Below are 20,856 nucleotides of genomic sequence, written 5' to 3' on the forward strand. Positions count from 1 at the left end.
TACTCTATAAGAGTACATTTAACTCCAGTTTCAGTGCTTATATAGGTCCAAGAGTTTGGTGTTCACTGAACTCCATCAAAAGTGTAAAACATATACTCCAAATAAAGAGTTACATTTGAACCCTCTGAGAGTACAATTGTACTCCGTCACTGGTACTTTTAGACACTACTTCAGTGCTTTGTGACACTTGCAGTGTAATCCTAAAGCTCCCAGAGAGTAAAATATATACTCTAGTTTAGTAATTTGTAGCACTTTGCAGAGCTGATTATTTAACACTCAGAGTGAGAATGTACTCTATGACTGGTGTACACCAAACACTTTTGAGGTGAATTGTTAACACTTAAAGAATTAGTAGTCCTCACAAAAGTTTCCTGAAATATAATATCTTTATTATTACAATACATCCCAACAAGTATCTTGTCTTGTTATGGAAGTTAACTCTTGTTACAAGGACATAAAACATCTTGTGTTAGAAGCCATGGTGCAAAAAAAAACAACCTGTAAAATCAATTTTTGCAAAAATAATTGTCAAGATGAAAAACAGCGTGCAACCACTTAACACATTTCTTACACAAAAACATGCACAGGCACCACATATTGATCTTCTCTGTCAAAACCATACGTTGTCTGCAGATCAAATGGCTTAGACATGAGCAACTCATCAACTTTCAGCAGGGAAACATTTTCAGAAAATCCCTGAATCCAGAAAAAGTGCAAAACCTCTGACGGCATCCATTATGGTCACACAACAAATGAAACTTCTTGCCGGGAAAAAAGGCATGTGTAAGTTTGAGATGACGGAGCAACTGCTGGATGGTGACAAAAGTAGACTGGCAAACAAAGCATTTATACATCACAACTTGAGTTGAGGAGCTTTGCCCTGAGGTCCTTGACTCTGGGAGTTTCGCGAGAAAGCCCCACATCGATATTGTAGACAGTGGTTTGCACAAATGTGTACAGGCTGTTTAAGGCCTGGTCATAGGAGATCCCAAACACATAATGCGTCTTGAACAGTTCATCAAAGGCTGAAAGGGAAGACCTGGCCTTGCAGGGAAGGAGCTCACCATCCATCGCAATGTAGTAATCATGGATGTTTTTTCTTGTGATGCCAACTGCCAGGATGTAGGGCTGCCTCCGCTGGGCTGGACCAGAGTGTTCTTGTAGGCTTCGGCCCGACTGCAAGATAACACAAAAGTGTTACTACACTATACATCTTTTTTTATAGCAAAGTCAGAAATCTGACAGCACAGTTGGAGGATTTCAAGAAAAAAAAAGAAAACGTATTTATGTGACTTGCTATAATATTATAAAAAATGTTTTTTTTTTTATGTATTGCTATTTATTTTTTTATAAATTTAGTATATAAATGTGTTTGTATTTATTGCTATTTATGAAGTTATTATATAAAGATGTTTATATCTATTGCTATTGATACCATTATTATAAAAATGTGCTTATATTATATTTATTGCCATTTACATTTATAAATTATTTGTGGAAAAGTGTGTCTAAATAGAGGAATTATGGAAGAACAGATTAAGTCAACCCTCTTAACAATATTCTTAGATCCAGATATTTCCTGGCTGAGATTTACTTATGTTGAGTATGTTGTCGTGCTACCCCATCATGTAAAAATGCACTTGGGTAAGTTCCTCTGTATCAACAGAAATGATAATTGGTCAAAACATTTGTTTGATTTTGGAATGTGGATTCCACTCGTTGATATTGGATGCTTTCAAAATGGAAATCAGGATACACTGACCTTATGAAACTTCACTACGCGATCCACAGCTTCCCGGATACTGATCTTCACGGCTCCCTTCTTTCCACTTGGTGGCAGGAGGTAGACAAGCAGGAGAACTGAGGCCATGTCACTATCCCAACCTGAGAAGAGGGGATGAGAAACTCAACTTCAGTATGAGATGCACCTGACAAATCAATATCAACACTCATCAGGCTCTTGAAAAAAATACTATCAGCACAACCACATCACTGTCAACACAATAAGACAACATTTGAAATGGTGGGTGGAGATACACAGGGAATTCATTTATGTCACTTACCTGGGACCTCCTCATCTCCATCCTCATCAGGGTTCTCGTCTGCAGACTGAATGAGATAGTCAAGGTGCGGGGTTTTGCTGAGGTTTTTGGCTTGTTCAATTACTTTCGCCTTCAGGAGTGTTCCCCATTTCTCCAAGAATTTTGATGAAGTCTCTGCTCCAAACAACAGCTCAAAGTCTTGTAGAACCTAAAGGGGAGGAAGTGCAAGCAAGTGCATGTGTACTTGATGATGGTGGCAATGGAAGGAAGGTACCACTTTCATCTTTACAAAGCTGTTATTGATGGAAAAAAACATTATCAACCTAATTAATGTGAACTTACAAGGCCTTTTGTGTCAAGGAACCTTGGGAAAACTGTAACCACTGTGCTGCATCGCTCTGGATCATGGATCAACTTTTGTCTGTGCTGGAAGGTTGCTCTCATTTTCATGAAGATCTGTTCTTTATCTGTGCTGTGTTTCAGTAGAGATATGGCCTCGCAGCACTGGTCTCCCTCCAGCTGTTGCTCTTTAGTCACTTTCCTCTCCAACTCTGGTCCGCTGCTGTCTGAGGTTTGAGAGCTCCTTCTCCGAACTCCACTGCTACGGCCACTGCTGAGTTCTCGCTGTGTGTTTTTAAGCTTCCAGGCAATGTAGCCCTCGTTGCTATCTGCATCAAAGAAATGCTCCTAAAAACAAGTTTGAAAATAAATTAAGAAATTTGAGCATGGTAAGACACCTGGTGAAAGAAACTATAAGATGAAAATACATCAAAACATTATTCATTCATCAACAAAATTTAAAAACAAAATATTGAGCTAAACACAGTCCTGAATTTGCTGTCATTTTCAAGAATGTTAATTGCCCTCCTTACTGCCTGATCAAGAAAAACCTCTATGTCTATTGCTCCTATGAAAGAACAATATTTTTTATTATTATAATTTGAAAAGTTGGTAAACTTCTCGTTAAAATATATACTCACATAGCCCTTTTTCGAATAGGGATCTTTCAGAGCAGGGAACAATGTTACAATCCCCAATGCATATTGTGTTCTTTTGTCCTTTGGTGGAGCGCTTCTGTGGGGGTAAATGATAGGTTGCATTGACAGGGAAAAGAATATATATATTAGAATATCTGTATATATGAAATAACTTAGCCATGTGGCACAAGACCACAGTTTACTGGCCATGGTTGTACTGATAATCTCATTTGATTACAATCACCTGTTTTTTATAAACAACATGTCTGCAATCAAACACTATGAATATGCTCTTGACTGCATCGTGTACAAGGAGTATTTGACTTACCCATACTTTTCCAACATATCAGCAACAACAATGTTGACAAGTTCACGGCGTGTTCGATCCTTCATCTCTCCCTTAGTTGCATATTCTTTAAGTATTTTCTCCCCTCCAGGCTTTTGTTCCAGAACTCTCTTGACAAGCTTGAAAACAAGTAAAAATAAGACAAAACAAAAAACTGACACACATTTAGAACTTGGCAAAAGAATGTACAAAAAAACTCACCTCTTTGGCCTGTGAAGAGCTGTCATCAATATGCTGACTCTTTTGGGACTCTGGGATGTCATCATCAACGCATGGTCTTTTTGGAGACATCAGAAAGGTGTCATCAATGTGCTGTCTTTTTGGAGACATCAGAAAAGTATCACTCTCGGATGAGCGTGATGATAGTGACAAGGTGTCCGTGCATGAAGATGCAGGAGAGTCTGAAAAGATGGAGCACATCATTTTCAAAAATATTAGTTAGGTATGGTTTCTTGAATTGACTGACAGTTTAAACTGAAAGAAGATGATAAGGATTAGCTGCAGCCAAGCCATACCCCCCATCTGCAATTTTTCTGTGAATTTAGCATTCTGATCTATTAAAGAAGTGCTAACAATAGTGGTAGTTGAGCAATTCAGGCCATGGCAGACAGTCTAATAGTTGATAACTGAGTGCTCAGGTCAGTATTCTTATCGTCGACATGTTTCATAGGTAAATGGATCAGTTCTGAAAACAATAAAAGGCAAATTCTGTCTAACTTAATCTAATCATTTTTGTATAGTTACGTCAATTTCAATGATCACATGATAATACTGTAACTTTGAAAAGTACAATTTCATCAAATGACCACTTACCAGTGACTGAAAGAGTGTCGACAATTGTCCACAGGATGTCTGTTTTTTCCTCCAGAATGTCACTGAATACCTCTTCATCGACCTCTGTTCCAGTGTCATCCAGCACATATATGTCTTTTTCATTGGGTATACTGAACTTCATTTTAGCTTTGAATACAGAGAAAAAAAAATGAAGTTTGGGGTGCATTATTGTTCATCTTACAGTGTTTCCCACAGACCAGGTAGCAATGTGTGGTGCTCCACATTCTTGTGGTGCTCCAAATTCTTTAAATATATCATTTTATTATCATGTTAAACCTTTTTAGGTGAGAAAGTAGCCGTTTAGATCCCCAGTGCGTCGTTAATTTGTCTAAATACCAGTTGTTTACAATTTTGTTCGGACGAATTCGGCGCTACTCAAGCTAGCCGTCGTGAGCAACGCACTTCCGGTTACTTTCACAAAAATAAAACGCCCGTTGCCCTTTATAACGTTAGAAATTGTGCTTTTACTTTGAAAACAGGAAGCGAACCTACCCTCGATATAGCTAGCTTGAAGCAGCCGCTTTGACTGCTCTCGTCCCGTTAACGGCATTTAAGGAAACCATTAAAGATGCCTTAACGTTACCTCTGAGACCGGCCCGGTTCATTGTAAAACATTTATTTATTGATGTGAATGTGGTGTTTTCTGTGTGTTGGCTAACGTTACAGACGTTACAGTTTTTTTAATCCCCAAGAGAGGAAAAAACAAAACAGAATCATTTTGTGGCGGTCGGTCTCCATTCTGTGGCGGTGCGCCACAGAATGGTCTATGTGTGGGAAACACTGTCTTACTACCACCACAGACACAAGACAAAGTGGGAAAACAAGTTCATTTCCCAAGAACATAATATACCTATCGTTTAGGCTACAAGAAGCAGACACATTAACTTACCCTCCTTGAGAAATTCTGAATGTGAGGCTCCATTTAGTTTGACGTATTTCTTCTTTCCTTTGTACTGTACTTTGAACAGCATTGCTGTAGAACTCCCACAACTGCACATAACACAAACATACAATTAGTGCGCAGTTACCCACTAGCAACGTAACTTCAGGCGGGAGTCGGGAGCTTTTAAGTAGCTTCGGTAAAGCTAGCCACCGGGAGAGACTAGCTTATTTTAAGATAGCTAACAAACGAATTCTGTGTTTTTCTTTGTCAAATAACCTGCTTAACCGTGATTAACATTACAAACACAATATCAATTCTGATAAATTAAACATTTGCAGTGCCCTTACAACCGATATAGCAAGTTAGCTAAACCACATTGAAACCGTGTTTGCCCCCTTAATGTATTACCGTTAAGGTTTTTAGATATTTACGGATTGAAACGTGAAAAAAATATTCCATGCATTATTTATTCACTTCAGTTTCTTAGCCTACCTGCAGTCCCGCGGGGCTGTTGAAGACGTCGGTTAGCGTGGTGGCTGCCTGCACTCCTCAATGATGCGACTGGATTCAACCAATGAGAGGGCGTGGAGCGCTGATGATGAAATCGAAACCTAACTCTTGGTGCGGCCGGGAAAGACTCAATCAAGAAATAGACTCTCAGGGAGTCTATCATTGTAAAATAAACACTACAAAAACTCTACACCAACACTATGCATAGAAAGAACACCAGAGAGAGATTATGGTGCAACCTGGAAAGTGTACTTTGTGCCAGTTGACACCAAAGTGTTAAATATTCTACTCCCGTCATCAAAACTCTGGGATTTTAACACTTTGGCATTTGCTGTGTGCAAAAACTGTAAACAAGAAGAAATGAGCTAACGTTAGAGGGTAATGATAAGAGAGGGGGAAAAAAGGGAGGCGACATCAGTTTCCCACTGCTCCAGCAAAGAAACAAGAAAAACACTGAGGTCACAGGAAGTGCATTCTGTGTCCCCTCCCAGCTGAAGTATTGGCAAGCATGTGTCAGCGTGCGTGTGTGTGTGTATGTATGTGTGTGTGTGTGTGTGTGTATATTGAAGCAGTGGGGGGTAGATGGCATGGAGGTGGTGGTGGTGGTGGGGAGTTCCCCTGCTGGGCCAAAAGCTGGGCGACTGCTCCACTCTAATTAGACCTGTCTCAGCAGCCTCTCCCTACCTCTGTTTCCCACACCTCTCACTTCCTACCTGTCTGTCTGTCAACCGGCCCAAGCTGGGCCAGGACACACAAAAACTCACAATACACACACACACACACACACACACACACACACACACACACACACACACAGGTGCTGTGTTTTTGAATTCCGAGTGTGGATCTGTCCTTTGTTGTTGGAGATATAGACACAGGTAGTTGTGACAGCCGTTACACACAAAGATGGAGGGTAGGCCTGCAGAGAGATGTGAGAGAGAGTGTTAATCCACACGCCGTAGCATTTCCTCTGTGGATCTGGGTGCGTTTGAACTTTTCAAGGGGAGGATAGCAAGGAGCTATCGGCCACTCTGTAAATGTCAGTGGATCTGAACAGCCCGAGCCCAGACAGCCTCGCACCGTCGCCTGCCACTCATTTTGTCTCCGTCTGGGTGCTGTTTTTTTTTTCCCCTTCCTCTCTCTCCTCATCTCTCCTCTCCTCTACTCTCCTCTCCTACCCCATCCTCCACACTGCAAAAAAGGTGTGTCTAAAAAAACAAAATGAAAACACTAAATCTGAGGGAAATGATCTTGCTGCATGGACAGATAATTTCACTTGACAAGATTTCTGAAATTAAGATTCTTAAACCTAGAAATAAGCATGTTGAACACTCAAAATAAGAAATTATTAATGTATCTTACATTATCTAACACTTCTAAATCTAAAGTTTATCTTGGTAAGAAACAAATAATTTGCAGTGCACTCTGCTTGGGCCATTTTGTCGCTGCTTGCAGCTTTAATTTGGGGGTGTTGTGGCACTCCGAGTATATATTTTCTTATTTATTTATCCCCCTTTTTTTTCTTTATTTTTCTTTATTTTTTTTCTTTGACTCCATTTAAGTGGTCCAGCCCCCTTCAAGGGCCCTTTAGCCGTTGGGTTTTGAGGGCAGTATTGCTTGAGGCTTGTTTAAAAGCTCTGAACTGCTATGTGTATACATGTGTGTATATATTAATGAATGAATGAATGAATGAGTTTATTTAAAGGACAGCATGTAATACCATAAATCATTGTCACTCCATGAACAACAACAACAAGATGGTTACATCAGATTTAGCAGTGGTGCTATTTTCCATCCGTAGTCCTTCATTGGTGGGGTAGGGGGGGATGGTAACATCCTAGAATATTTTTTTCAAGGATAAAACTTTTAAGAGCATTAATAAAATCATGGTAAGTCCTACAAGGGTAAAACTTTTCCTAATTAAAATTAAAATCATGGCGCACATTTGCTCGTAGGTGCATTTTTGTTTAGTTAAGAGCCTGCTTAGAACGATAATTCAATTAAAAGCCTAATTATGAAAACCTAGCTATCAGTGAGTGCACGTCTGTTTAGATAGTAGGTACATTGTAGTTTGTTTAGTGAAGATATGTGTGTTCACATGCGTGTTTGTATGTTCATCAGTGTACTTCATGGAGACAAAGCCTGTGAACCCCTTGAAATTTTGGGCGGGGGTTATTATTTTAATTAATTTATTAATTTGATCCTTTTTCTTATTTTTCAACACTCAATATTGTTGACATGTTTGGTTGGTAGTATTGCCATTGTTATTTAGTTATTTGTTATTTGTTTGCTATGCTTCACTACCATTTTATCTTCTTTGTTGCTGTTGCTATTATTGCCCAATTGATGCTTGCCACACCTGCTTGTTTGTTTGTTTTAAACTAAATGGAAAAAAAAACATGAAAAAATTGATCACAAAAATAGTTAATTTCTTAGTGTACAACATGCTTATTTCTAGATTTAATCATCTTAATTTAAGAAATCTTGTCAAGTGAAATTATCTGCAGCATTTCCCTCAGATTTAGTGTTTTTCTCTTATTTTTAGACAACCCTTTTTTTGCAGTGCATCTCCTGCCCTCTCCCACACTTTTATTATTGTTTTTTACTTCTGCCTCGCCATCGCCTGCAGGAAAATAGCTCATCCTGTAATAGACATGGCTGGTTTTTGTTACCAGTGTTTCCTCTCTTTCCTGTCCTTTCCTCCAAATCTCTGCTCCACCCTAATCCCCCTCAGTAGTGACCTCTCCTCCTCGCATTGCTCACTTTCACACACCATATAGAATTCACACAAGTCTTTATTTTTCCTTATTTATTAGCCTTTATCTTTATTTTGCTCTGCAAGGTAATTAGATTTATTCCTCTCATGTAGAAGGAGTTGTTGTTTTATTTCATCCTTCAAGGGAGGGTTCCTTCATTTAATTTGTACGGGAATTAATTTGTCAATGTGAGAAATAGGATACTTGTTAATCTGGTTAGGCCAGCGTTTGTCCTTCCCTCCTCTGCGTTCCCGGGTCTACTCAAACTCTTTCTCCAGCATCCAGTTAGTAAAAAGGCAGAGACAGAAGACAGGCAGTAGGAATACAAAGACAAATGAAAAAGAAAATAGAGCGTTTTGTAACAACAGAAACACGAAAAGGGGAAGTGAGAAAGACACAGGGGAAAGAGGTAGAGAGAGGAAGAGTATTAAAATCAAAATGCCGAGAGGCGTGGTCGTAAAATGGCTGCCTTTATTGAGCAGGGCACAGTGGGCCAGTTGCTGCCTGCAGGCCTTTTCTAGTCAATCTACTTGTACTGCACTGCATCTCTCTCTGTCTTGCTCCCACTTCAGTTCAATCCAATGAAGCTTTATTGACGTTTTGGTTTAAAATGAAAAAAACAAAACATTTTGCCAAAGCACATATAAAAGTAAGGTAACCGCTAAATAAATTCACTGAAAACACAGATTTTTATCTACTTTTCATGGGCTTCCATAGTTTGGGTTTGAGCCCTTAGTGCCAATTAAACTAGTCTTTTTTTTTGTGTTTCCAACTTTGTGTTTAGGGAAGACATAAACAATACATGAGCCAAAGGCAGTTATCTTTAGCTTAAACCTTAATAGTCACTCATTGAAATACTTGCAAATTCCAAATTTCAACCCTAGAGAATATTGGAGGATATTACATACAGCCAGAATGTGTAAAAAAAACCAACATATGAACCCGAGGGAGGGGGTTATATTTTGAGGAAAAAAATTCAGAGATTAAAGTGGCAAATTTACGAGAAAAAAATGTGCAGATTTATGAGATTTAAAGTGGCGAATCTGCGTGAAAAAAATTGCTTTTTCCCCCATTTTTTTCTCGTAAATCTGCAACTTTTTTTCTTGTAGATTTGCCACTTAAATCGAGTAAATTTGCAACTTTTTTCTCAAAATATTACCCCCCCCCCCACTGAAGTTACCAAATACGGTTCTTCGCCCGATGACTGGCAGTAGGTGTAAGTAAGGCTCTGTAAGTCCATCACCGTCATTTCTAAAGCTCATTATATCTAGTTTGTTTATTCTCTGAATAATTTTTGAATTGAAAACAATTTGTATAAATGAATTTTGGCTTTCACAAGGGGTTTTGTTTCTGTTTCTGTATGATTGGGCATGCGACAATATGAACATATTATGTCCTGATATTATCCCAGTAATCATCAAAATATGGTGGAAAATCTTAAAATGGCACTTAAACATACTGAAATGACTTTAACTTACATTTCGTTATGAAAGAAATGTCTTTATCGCATCACAGATAGGACACATCTTTCCTGAGGGAAAAACAAACAAAACTCTTACCAGCTATTTGGAAAGGCATCATATCTGTCAGTATGAAATATGTCAACGTTAGATTAAGATCTTTTTTGTTCTTTGAGGTTGCTGCCTATCCAAAACTGTTTTGTGGTTTTACACTGTTTTTAAAATATAATACAATAGTCTTTTTTGTCATTGCACAGTAGTACAGCGGAATTAAAAAGAAGAGCAGCTCTCGTTTTAGTCCAACAGAATACAATTATTTAAACATATTGAAAAAAATATAAGAAAACCTATAAAAAGAAGAAGGGGGAGCAGCAGGTTTTTGATATTTACAGGGACATAATGGGAGTTACTGCAAAACAACTAGTAGATCATGATTAATTATGATCTACGATGAGTATATTGTCTCATCCCGAGAACAGATGAAGTAAATGTTATTCTGTGTTTCTATGTTTCTGCTCAGCATGTATTCATAATGCATCATATCAGTAAACAAGACATTATGTGTCAGATGGTGAATTCTTTTTTTTACCTTCAGACTGAGTCAGGCTAATTGTTTTCCTAAAGTCTGAATGCTAAGCTAAGCTGCTTCCTGTAGCTTTGTATTTAACTGACAGTGGTATTCTCATCTAACTTACAATCACACATCAGTGAAATGTTCAAATCTTCTTTTGCTTGGTTTGGCTGCCCACATACTTTTGTCCACTAGTTATTTATTTTATATAGTTTTTATCAAAGTCTCTGTTCAGCATCTTTCAGTCTGTCCTTACATCACATGCATGGCTCCTTTTTCTCGGCACAAACTTGGCTATCAGTCAGATTTTTCATTTTATTTTAATTAACAAAGTATAAAGCTGCCAGGAACCAAAAATACAAACAAAAGACACAGGTGTCTATGGAAATGTATACACAAAAAACAGCAGAAAAAATAAATAAATAATAAAACCACAAAACAGTCTATTTGCATGTAAATTAAAAATAGTAATAGTTTTCATTGTAGAAAGAAAATTCACATTTTAAAAATGGTCTAGAAACATAAATGGCACACTGTGAAAGCTCCTATGATTGCTTTTTTAACTAGCTTCCTCAGCTTGTCTACATATGATATATAAATAAAGTTATTACTCTAAATAAACCGTGTATTTTCAATAAATAGATGGACTCCAGAGGGTTAATAAAAAGATGTATAAAGTCTTTATATTATGACGTTGGATGTGCATTGCAGCATCTACCCTAAACAGAAAGAATAAAGGAAATGAAAGTAGAGAAATAAGAAGCAGTTTGAATATTTGTGTCCCTGTGCTGGGTCCCTTCCCTCCTGGCCATCTCTCCTCTGGACTCAGGCAGACTCTCTGGCTGTTGTGTGTTTGTCTGAGATATGGACTTGGATGCTCGCTGAGCGACCGCCCACTCCAAACATTCCTCTGTAGTCCGCCCGCTCCTCTTGGACGTTGAACAAATTGATTTGGGCGTTGATTATTCAAGGGGCATATATTTCATAACTTTTTGGACTGGCTTCTCTCCACCTCCCACTCTTATTTTTCTCAGTGCATCTCCCTCTCTCTAACTCTAACTCACACCCATATCCAGCTGCCGCTCTGCAGGATCCAGCTGAAGGAGGCCCGTGGGCCGTGTAGTTCAGGGCTCTGTCTCGAGTCTGATTGCTCTGTAGCAGATCAGCGGTGTAACCTTTCTCCTTAGGGAGCCTCACAAAGTGCCTGGGCACGGCTGAGAGTCAGAGATAGGGCGACAGAGTGGATCCATAGGTAACACAATCACTATCTTTGCTTGGAACAAAGACAACTGCCTGATCGCAGTGGATTTAGTTTAAAAGGCGTTTATGTATCTGTTTTTTTGTTTTTTTTAAACACACTTTATTGTTTTTAATCACATTTACAATACAAAACACAGAAACAGAACCCGCCCCATTCTGACAGACAGCACACGCTATACAAAGTTAAGCAAAAAAAAAAGGGTGAAAATAATCATAATGACCAAGACAATAATAATGACATAATCATTTATAAAAATAAATAAATAAATAAAAAATACAGTTGTAGTTTGTCTCTAGTCTGCAATAGGAACTCATGATCGCCAGTCAGAAAACCGTCTACCCATCAACAGCAAATTTTTCAGATCTGCAGGTATATAATCAAGAAAGGGTGTCCAAACAATTAAGAACAGTTCATCCTTGCCCTTTACAGCAGCTTGTAATCTTTCATGAGGGAGGATATCAAAGATCTCCCTGTATGTATCTGTTTTTATCTGTTGTTTTTTTTCACTTTTCACAGTCTGTTCTGACCATAGACTGTATATAAATAATGGACGTAGTCACCGTGACGTCACCCGTTGGTTTGTAGACTGCCAGTTGGAAGCATCAAGTTCAGCGTTACACTCGTCGCCATCTTGCGTCGCCATCTTGTTTCCGATACGGGGTGCAGACCATATTTGGACTGTGGCGGAGGAGAGGGATCTGATCACTGACTACAGCCTCTCTACACCTCAACCTGACTGAGAGAAGCTGCTGCTAATTCATGTTAGCATTAACTGGAGCATTAACTGGAATGTTAGTTTTGGCTAGCAAAAAACAAAATGTACGATACTTACCTCATAAAAATGAACAGCAACTCCTTGGAGTGTTTGTTAGTCCAACCAAACACTGAACAAGACATTTTTACTGAACAAAACATTCAAATAATAATAATAATAATCATTAAGTGAAAATACAGTGAAAGGGTCAAAGTTATGAGACCAAATTGGTAAACGTCCTCTTTTCTATCTATATAACGTTATATATAACTTTATTGACACGTTGCCGTGGATACGCATTGCTCTGCCTCTCTCCTGATGATGGCTCGCCTTGTTAGTGACCTGTCAATCAAAGGTAGCCACGCCCCAAATCATACGATTCTTTATCTTCTATTTTCTTCTAAATGGGGCCATTATTAGAACTGTTGACATCAAATTGTCTTGAAGATGATTTTTTACTAGCGATTGAGACCATATTGTTGTCCTGAAAAAAAATTCTGAGGTAATGAATCAAGTGAGAAGTTTTCAAATTTTACACTGAAATGAATGGGCATATTTTTTTTGCAGCCAAACTTAGCGCCCCCTACTGGAATTTTCGGTAGAATGCAGCTTAAGGCACTTCCTGGTTTGCCTCCCTGCTCAGACCCGGAGGTTGCCGCCTGGTTCTGACACTAAAGAGCCAAATTCTTGCAGCGACATGTGACACTCGTGTGTTACTTCACATGAATATGTTAACTTTCCTAGAAATTCAATTATTTGTACCACTACCGTATAGATTAAAAGGAATCGCTCAAGGGAATGAAACCCATGACTGCATAAAATCTATGTACTCATAATGAATATTCAAGAAAGATTGGACACTAACCAATAAAGCATTCATCACAGGGACATGAGCTGAGGCACGGCCGCGGGCACCCTCCCGCTTGTTATTAATATAAATGATCTTCAGCACAAATGACTAATCGACTCTACTCCGTCCCTCTCTCTTGGGCATGGAAGTCAAATTCTTTTTCCCTGAAGATTAGTATGCTTTAAAAAATGTGATAATCCTAATAAAAGACCAAATTCGGAGATCATAACTCACAATGGATTGATTTACAATGTAGCTTGATTTGTATTTGTTCATCAGTTCAAGGTAGAGCTTTTAGAAGAGCTGGAAGCAGAGCTAGTTTCATCATCATTTTCATCATCATGAATCGATTGACTGTTTAGTTTATAAAATGTAAAAAATAGTGGGAAATGTCCATTAGCAAGTCCAAGGTAATGTCTTCAGAATCCTAAAATATCCAGTTTGCGATGCCATAATACAAAGAAAAGACAAAAAAATCCTTACATTTGAATAGCTGGATATCTTGAGCATTGCTTCAAAAATGATTCCTGTATAAGTAGCTGATTTATTTTAATAATTTCATCTGTAGTTGAAATATCAGTCTGTGCAGAAAGAAGAGCAACTGTCTCGACATAGCAAATCACATGTAGCTGTAACTTTCGGGTCAATAGTTGAACTATTTTTTGCAGTTTGAAGATCGTAAATTAAACCAGAATCTTCAAGTGATTATTCTGGCACCCACTTGGAAGAGTTAATAAAAAAATAAGCCGTCAAATTCTACAAAAAAAAAAAGCCACCAACAATCACTGTTACTCTCATCACACTCCATATATAGAGAGAGAGATTAGCAATGAGAAAAGACACAGAGAGAGAAGAGTGACACACAAAAATGAGCCACAAAGTAAATGAGAGTGTTATAAAGAGAAAATGAGACGCTCGTGATTAATTAACTAGTCTCTCCTCCTCGTCCTCTGAAGGCCGGGATAATTTTGTGACTCTGTACGGGGGCTGCAGCGCTGTGCGCTCCGGCTCCGTCTCGTACACCCCAGTCAAGGCATGAAACATAGATCAAGAGGAAAGTTTGAGCAAGGAGAGAGTGTGTAGTATAAGAGCCTATGGTTGATTGCTCTGAAGCGAAAAGAGAAGAGCGAGGGGGAGGAATAGCTTTGCCGAACTCGCTAATACGTCTGATGTATTTCTTCCTCTTGAATGTAACCCACAGAGCGCGCACACCTTATGTAACACAAAAGTACTTGTAGACATAAACAGTACACCCTGATGTCCAAATCCATCCAGAATAGAGAGCTGTAGCTGCTGCTTCCCATTGAACCCTTGGGCTCTGTGTGTGTGTGTGTTATTAGGTACACCCTGCTAGCTAACAAAGTGGCCCATGAGTATGTATGTTGCTCTAGCAGTTCAGAGGTTCCAACTTTGCCGAGTTATATAGAAACTGATTAAATAGCTAATGTTTCTATCCTATTAATGACTAAAAGTCATTGATACAGTTAGCATAATTGTATATTTCCCTAAATGAATATTACCCTGAAACAAACGTATTTCTTCATCTATACAATACAAAAAATAAAACAAAGACATAGCTGCATTTAAAGATATGCTATGCAGTGTATAGACTCATACCAAGATAATCGTCTCAATTAGTGGTCGACCGATACAGGTTTTTTAAGGCCGATGCTGATGCCGATTATTTTGACATCAGTCTTAACCGATCCCCGAACTCGCTAATACGTCTGATGTATTTCTTCCTCTTGAATGTAACCCACAGAGCGCGCACACCTTATGTAACACAAAAGTACTTGTAGACATAAACAGTACACCCTGATGTCCAAATCCATCCAGAATAGAGAGCTGTAGCTGCTGCTTCCCATTGAACCCTTGGGCTCTGTGTGTGTGTGTGTGTGTGTGTGTAGATTGTGTTCTCACCAGTCCGTGTATCTTTTATTGTCCTCCAGCACTGTGCTGTAATCAGGTAAGCCCAGCGGCAGAGTAATCTCAGTCACATACTATGAACCACTAGCTACCTCCTTGGCTGCTCCCCTTTCCTGTTTCATCTCACTTCCTTCTTTTTCTTCCTCCTTCTCCTCCTCAGCAGCCTCCAGGCGCTCTAATCTGCCTCCCCCCTCTGGCTCACCTTCCTCCAGCTCCCCTCTGGCTCACTCCACACGCCACCACATCACCAGCACCAGACCTTTTTCTCTCTTTATCTGGTTTCCTGGGACCAGCAGATCCGTGTTGTGTTCTACGTTCTCTAAGCATTTGAATGTGTGTGTCAGGTGGTCGGGTGAAGTCCAGTTTTTTGGATTTGGGTTCAGAAGTTTAAACATTGCAGAGTTATATAGAAACTGCTGAAGAAGCTAATGTCTCTATACTGTTATACTACTCTAAATGACTAAATATCAGAGGTGAATTTATCATTATTGGATATTTCCCACTAATTATTACCTAAATTAATATTATTAACTCTAAAACATACATAGTTCTTCATCTATACATACAGTCACAGCAAAAAAATATTAGACCACCACTATTTTCTTCAATGTCTTGTTCATTTTGATGCCTGGTACAACAAAAGGTACATTTGTTTGGACAAATATAATGATAACAACAAAAACACAAGCTGACAAGAGTTTAATTTAACCCATTTAGGCCTAAAACGCCTGGAAAAATCCCTGTAAAACCTCTGGGCGATTTTAAAATAACCCCCTAAAACCTGAAGTTTTTTCTGGAAATTCAACAGAAGTGTCAACGCTTCCTACTAAATAATCGATTTTTAAGCCTCTGTAGCAGATAGAAATGAAATTCAAAAAGTATTTGAGAGCCTATAGCTGTTATATCTGAGCTCCCTCCGCTATAGTCGTCTTCCGCCATGATTTCAGTTCTGGAAAAGTCCTATGTTGCATTGCAACACTCCCACATGTATTCTGATGCATTTCATTGGCGAAGAGACCATATCTTCAACTCGCCAAATACACAAACTGCACCAGCGCGTCTGGTGCTGTGACGTCACTTTAGCACAAGCATTAAAGACATTCAATGCAGGAATTGTTGCATATTGTTTGTAAATACAACATTAACCTGGTACAACTAAAGGTACATTTGTTTGGACAAATATAATGATAACAACAAAAATAGAGTTTAATTTAAGAGCTGATATCTCACCTTTTTAGATGTTTTTTTTAATATAGATTTTGGTTATTATCAAGAAAACCATGGAAAATGTCATAGCTACATTTAATGGTATGCTACGCAGGATTTCCCTTTAAAAAACAAAAACATTTATAGACTGATACAAAACTAATCGTCTCAATCATCACTGGCCACTTTATTAGGTACACCTGTTCAATTACTTTTAATTACAAATATCTAATCAGCCAATCACATTGCAGCAACTCAATGCATGTAGGCATGTAGACACGGTGGAGAGGAGTGGCTGAAGTTCAAACTGACCATTAGAATGGGGTAGAAAGGTGATTTTAGTCACTTAGAACGTGGCATGGTTGTCGGTGCCTGTACAGAGTATTTCACCACCTGCTGATCTACTGGGATTTTCTCTAGGATTTACAGAGAATGGTCAGAAAAAGAGAAAGTATCCAGTGATCCAAAATGTCTTGTTGATGCCAGAGTTCAGAGGAGGATGGCCAGACCAGTTGGAGATGATAGAAAGGCAACAGTAACTCAAATAACCACTCGTTACAACCAAGCTATGCAGAAGAGCATCTCTGAAAGCTCAACACATCCAACCTTGAAGCAGGTGGAATACAGCAGCAGAAGACCACACCACCACTGTATTAGATACACATAGCTAATAAAGTGGCCCATGAGTATATAGTTACAGTGAAGGAGCCAGTAATTATTATTTCAATCATCTATATAAATTCTACAAAGAAATACGAATTCAGTGCTTTTACTTTAAAATAGCAGTTTTTCATGTAGTGCATTACTTAGTGAGTGTTTGTTATTATGTGTCCTCAGTTTTGTATGTAAATTGAATAATTTGTTCCAAGTAATATTCACTAAACCAGTTCATTGGCTTAATTAGTTGATATTTCCAAGTAAAATGCATTTGGGGGTCATCAGTGAATCTGCAATTTACTTGTGTATTTTCATTTTAAAAAATAAGTGGTTCTATTAAATAAATATTACTTAGAAACAGCCTGAGTAAAGATTACAAACACTTTCTGTGTGGAAAAACTTGCCTAGCTTTTTTTAAGTAAATGTCACTCCATATCATTGATAAAGTTAGCATTATCGGATATTTCCCTAAATGAATATTACCCTGAAACAGACATATTTCTTCATCTATACAATGCAAAAAATAAAACAAACACAGCTGCATTTAAAGATATGCAGTGTATAGACTCATACAAAAATAATCATCTCAATCATCACTGATGACCCACTAGAAATACTGAAGTGACAGTGTCTGTATCTGTATCTGCAGTATTCCTGTCCTCTGCCTGTATTTTTTTCCATTCTTGACCTTTTGGGCAAGAAGCAATGAAAATAAAGGACACAGTGTAGAAAACAATGCAAATAAAGCCAGGCTAAAGGCCAAGCGGACAAACATCATTCTGACACCAGAGTGAATCTGGGGTTTATTTTAATTGTAGTTAAAGAGAAGGGTTTGACTTTAATGTTGTGTTCACAAAAAGTAACCAACAATTCCTGCACAGTATGTTTGTCTATAAAATTATCAGTTAGGTGTATTATTTTGTTACATGTGCTGTGTCAGTGAATTTGCAGTAGATTGGACAGCACTGTCGATGTTTCCTGGCAATCAATTTGCAAATTGCACAAGTCTTTACCAGCCAAAACAATTCTTAAGTTTTAATAGTGTAACCCCATTAAGTAAATGACTAGTTTGAAAATAGCTGATTACTGAGAACTTAACAAGGACTTCTCATACTAATTTGCTAATGGGATTTCTAATAGCTGCCTGTAATTAAATTTCAAATATATTTTGCCGATTTGAGCACCACATGCCAAGCCCAACTCTGTGACTGGTATCACCAACACTCAGCACTACAAGTAACAGTAAAAATAATGTTTTTTTCATTTTGGGGTAATTGTCCCTTTAAGAAATCAAACAATGCATCAGTTTCCATATGAACAAACACAACAGGAATGTTGCTTTTCTAGTTGACTCCCTTCCTAGACAGACACATGTATGCATGCACACCCAGCCTCTGTATTGTGTGTGTTTAGATTGAAAATGAAAGCTCCCAGTAAGAGTGTTTGCCAAGATGTCTGTTTGGTGGATAGATGATTTAGTGGGTGATTCTATGAGGAGATTCCTCTGTGGTCTCAGCTGGGATGGAGCGAAAGAGATAGTGAGGAGAGACGAGTGGAGGAGACTGCCCGAGTCATTTGATGTGGAGGTGGAGTGGGACAGGAGCCTGGTAATAAGGCTGGCGTCACACACACACACACACACACACACACAAACCTGAACATACACACAGAGTGGTCCAGCAGATTAAATGCGCTGCAGGTTGTATGAGAGCAGAGAGTGAAAGAGAGAGAAGGGGGAGAGGGTGTTGAGTCGGTGTGTAAGCCGCAGGGCAGCAAAGTCTTCCTCTACCACTAAGTCAGCCACTGATCTCATTTCTCCACAGATGGACTCCTAACACACTCCCATCAGGGGACAAATATATATTCCCTCCGTCTCCTTTCCTCACACATTCCCGCACCAGCGACCTTTTCTCTTTATTCCTCTCCCTTCTATTTCTTTCTCATGGTTCCTTGCCTTTCTGTTTCCTCGCTCCCCGTCTTCTCTTCACTCTGTCTATATTATCCTCCTCCATCCCAATATCCCTCTCACACTCTATTTTTCTCTGTGTCTGGTTTTAACCCTCTCCTCCATCCCATCACTTCATCCCGTGTCAGACCACACACACCATTACCCTCTCCGCTCTGCCTTTGATCAATCACAGCCAACAGGTGCTGTAAATTGTGTCCTCTGGCGACTGGCTACCGCAGTGTGTCCCGGTGCGTTGGTTCCCTGCCCTGCCTCCGTCCCCCCTTTGCTCTTTCTCTTCGTCGTCCTCGCCACATCCCTCCAGCTCTTGCCCCAGTTTGTCAGCGAAGCAAAACTGGCTGTGTCTCGGGGCCCATCATTCATCTGCCCCCCGTCCTGTCACAGCAGCAGCTTGGCTGGTCTCAGACAAATACCATCACGGCAGATAATACAGCCGCAGCCAGAAAAGAGCCAAATAAATGGTCCCTTCTCTGCCGACCTAATGGTCCTGTTTTCCACTTGGCCAGGGGACAGCGCTGTACGTGGACCCAAACACAAAGCTCTAATGAGGAAAACCTATAAGCTTCAACTAGCCATGCAGACATATATACCGCCCTACAAGGCCTAACTGCAGTAACTACACTGAAAAAAAAGATTTTTGGCCCTGTAATTATTATTTCAATCATCTATATAAATTCTACAAAGAAAAACGAATTCAGTGCTTTTACTTTAAAATAGCAGTTTTTCATGTAGTGCATTACTTAGTGATTGTTTGTTATTATGTGTCCTCAGTTTTGTATGTAAATTGAATCATTCCTTCCAAGTAATATTCACTAAACCAGTTCATTGGCTTAATTAGTTGATATTTCCAAGTAAAATGTAATTGAGGGTCATCAGTGAATCTGCAATTTACTTGTGTATTTTCATAAAAAAAAGTGGTTCTATTAAATAAATATTACTTAGAAACAGCCTGAGTAAAGATTACAAACACTTTCGGTGTTGAAATACTTGCCTAGCTTTTTTTTAAGTAAATGTCACTGGTTGAAATTGAGTTATAATTAAAAAATGAACTCCTTGATGTCTGTTTTATCTTGTGACAAAGTTTTAGATTTCAGAGAAATAATGATATGAATTTTTTTCAGTAATGACAAAATCCAGCTCAAAACCAAAGCAGACTGGGATACAGTGTAGTATTGTATTTCTTCATTGTGTTGAATAGTGTAGACAAGAATAATAGAAATTACAAGTTTATTTGATAGGAAAACTATTATCGTAATTAATTATAAAAGTGAGATTACATTATATTAAGATAAAATATAACTTTATTTTATAATATTAGGTCTGAAGTACACAACACTTTTAAATACACTTATAACAAAATCAGTTTGAAAATGTTTATCCACTGAAAACAAAATATAAAAACTGAAAGAAGACAACAACAATATACTTACTGCACTCTGTTTCTGCCTTACTATTAAAACCTTTTGCATAGCTGTAAAAAGGTCTAATAGTAATGCAAATACAGTGCAATAACTACATTTTCTGGGGTCGAAGGTCAAATTAATCTTCATGCTTTTTGAGCATAAAAATGACGTCATCAATACATGTAGAAATAAGTGTCAAATCATAGCTCATTTGGCTGGCTAGTAAAAAATGTGTAAAAAACTTTAAAGCCGTTTTTCTCAGTATTACCCTTTGCATAGTTACTGCAGTTAGACTTTGCAGGGCAGTATACATGCATCACATAGACACATTAATATAACCTGTGTACACATCTCCATAGTTTGTCTCAGGAGATGAGGCCTACATTGAGGAATCACATAACAGTATGTAACGCTCCAATTAAATCCCACACATACTGTACACGCATGTGCAGCC

General features: G+C 38.6%; 2 protein-coding genes across 2 annotated transcripts in view; one reads left to right on the top strand and one right to left on the bottom strand.

Moving 5' to 3' along the window:
* pacrg (PARK2 co-regulated) overlaps positions 1–20,856 on the top strand; it is a 195,268-nt gene that overhangs the window by 156,918 nt on the left and 17,494 nt on the right. The gene's annotated exons all lie outside the window — the stretch shown is intronic.
* LOC131988232 (uncharacterized) lies at positions 78–2,786 on the bottom strand. Its single transcript, XM_059353321.1, has 4 exons — positions 2,385–2,786; positions 2,064–2,250; positions 1,763–1,884; positions 78–1,176 (listed from the first exon to the last, which is right to left on the bottom strand). Exons 1-4 carry the CDS (start codon positions 2,490–2,492, stop codon positions 847–849), a joined length of 747 nt encoding a protein of 248 aa, XP_059209304.1. The 5' UTR covers positions 2,493–2,786; the 3' UTR covers positions 78–846.

This window comes from Centropristis striata, chromosome 16 (genome assembly GCF_030273125.1).
Source record: "Centropristis striata isolate RG_2023a ecotype Rhode Island chromosome 16, C.striata_1.0, whole genome shotgun sequence".
Taxonomy (NCBI): domain Eukaryota; kingdom Metazoa; phylum Chordata; class Actinopteri; order Perciformes; family Serranidae; genus Centropristis; species Centropristis striata.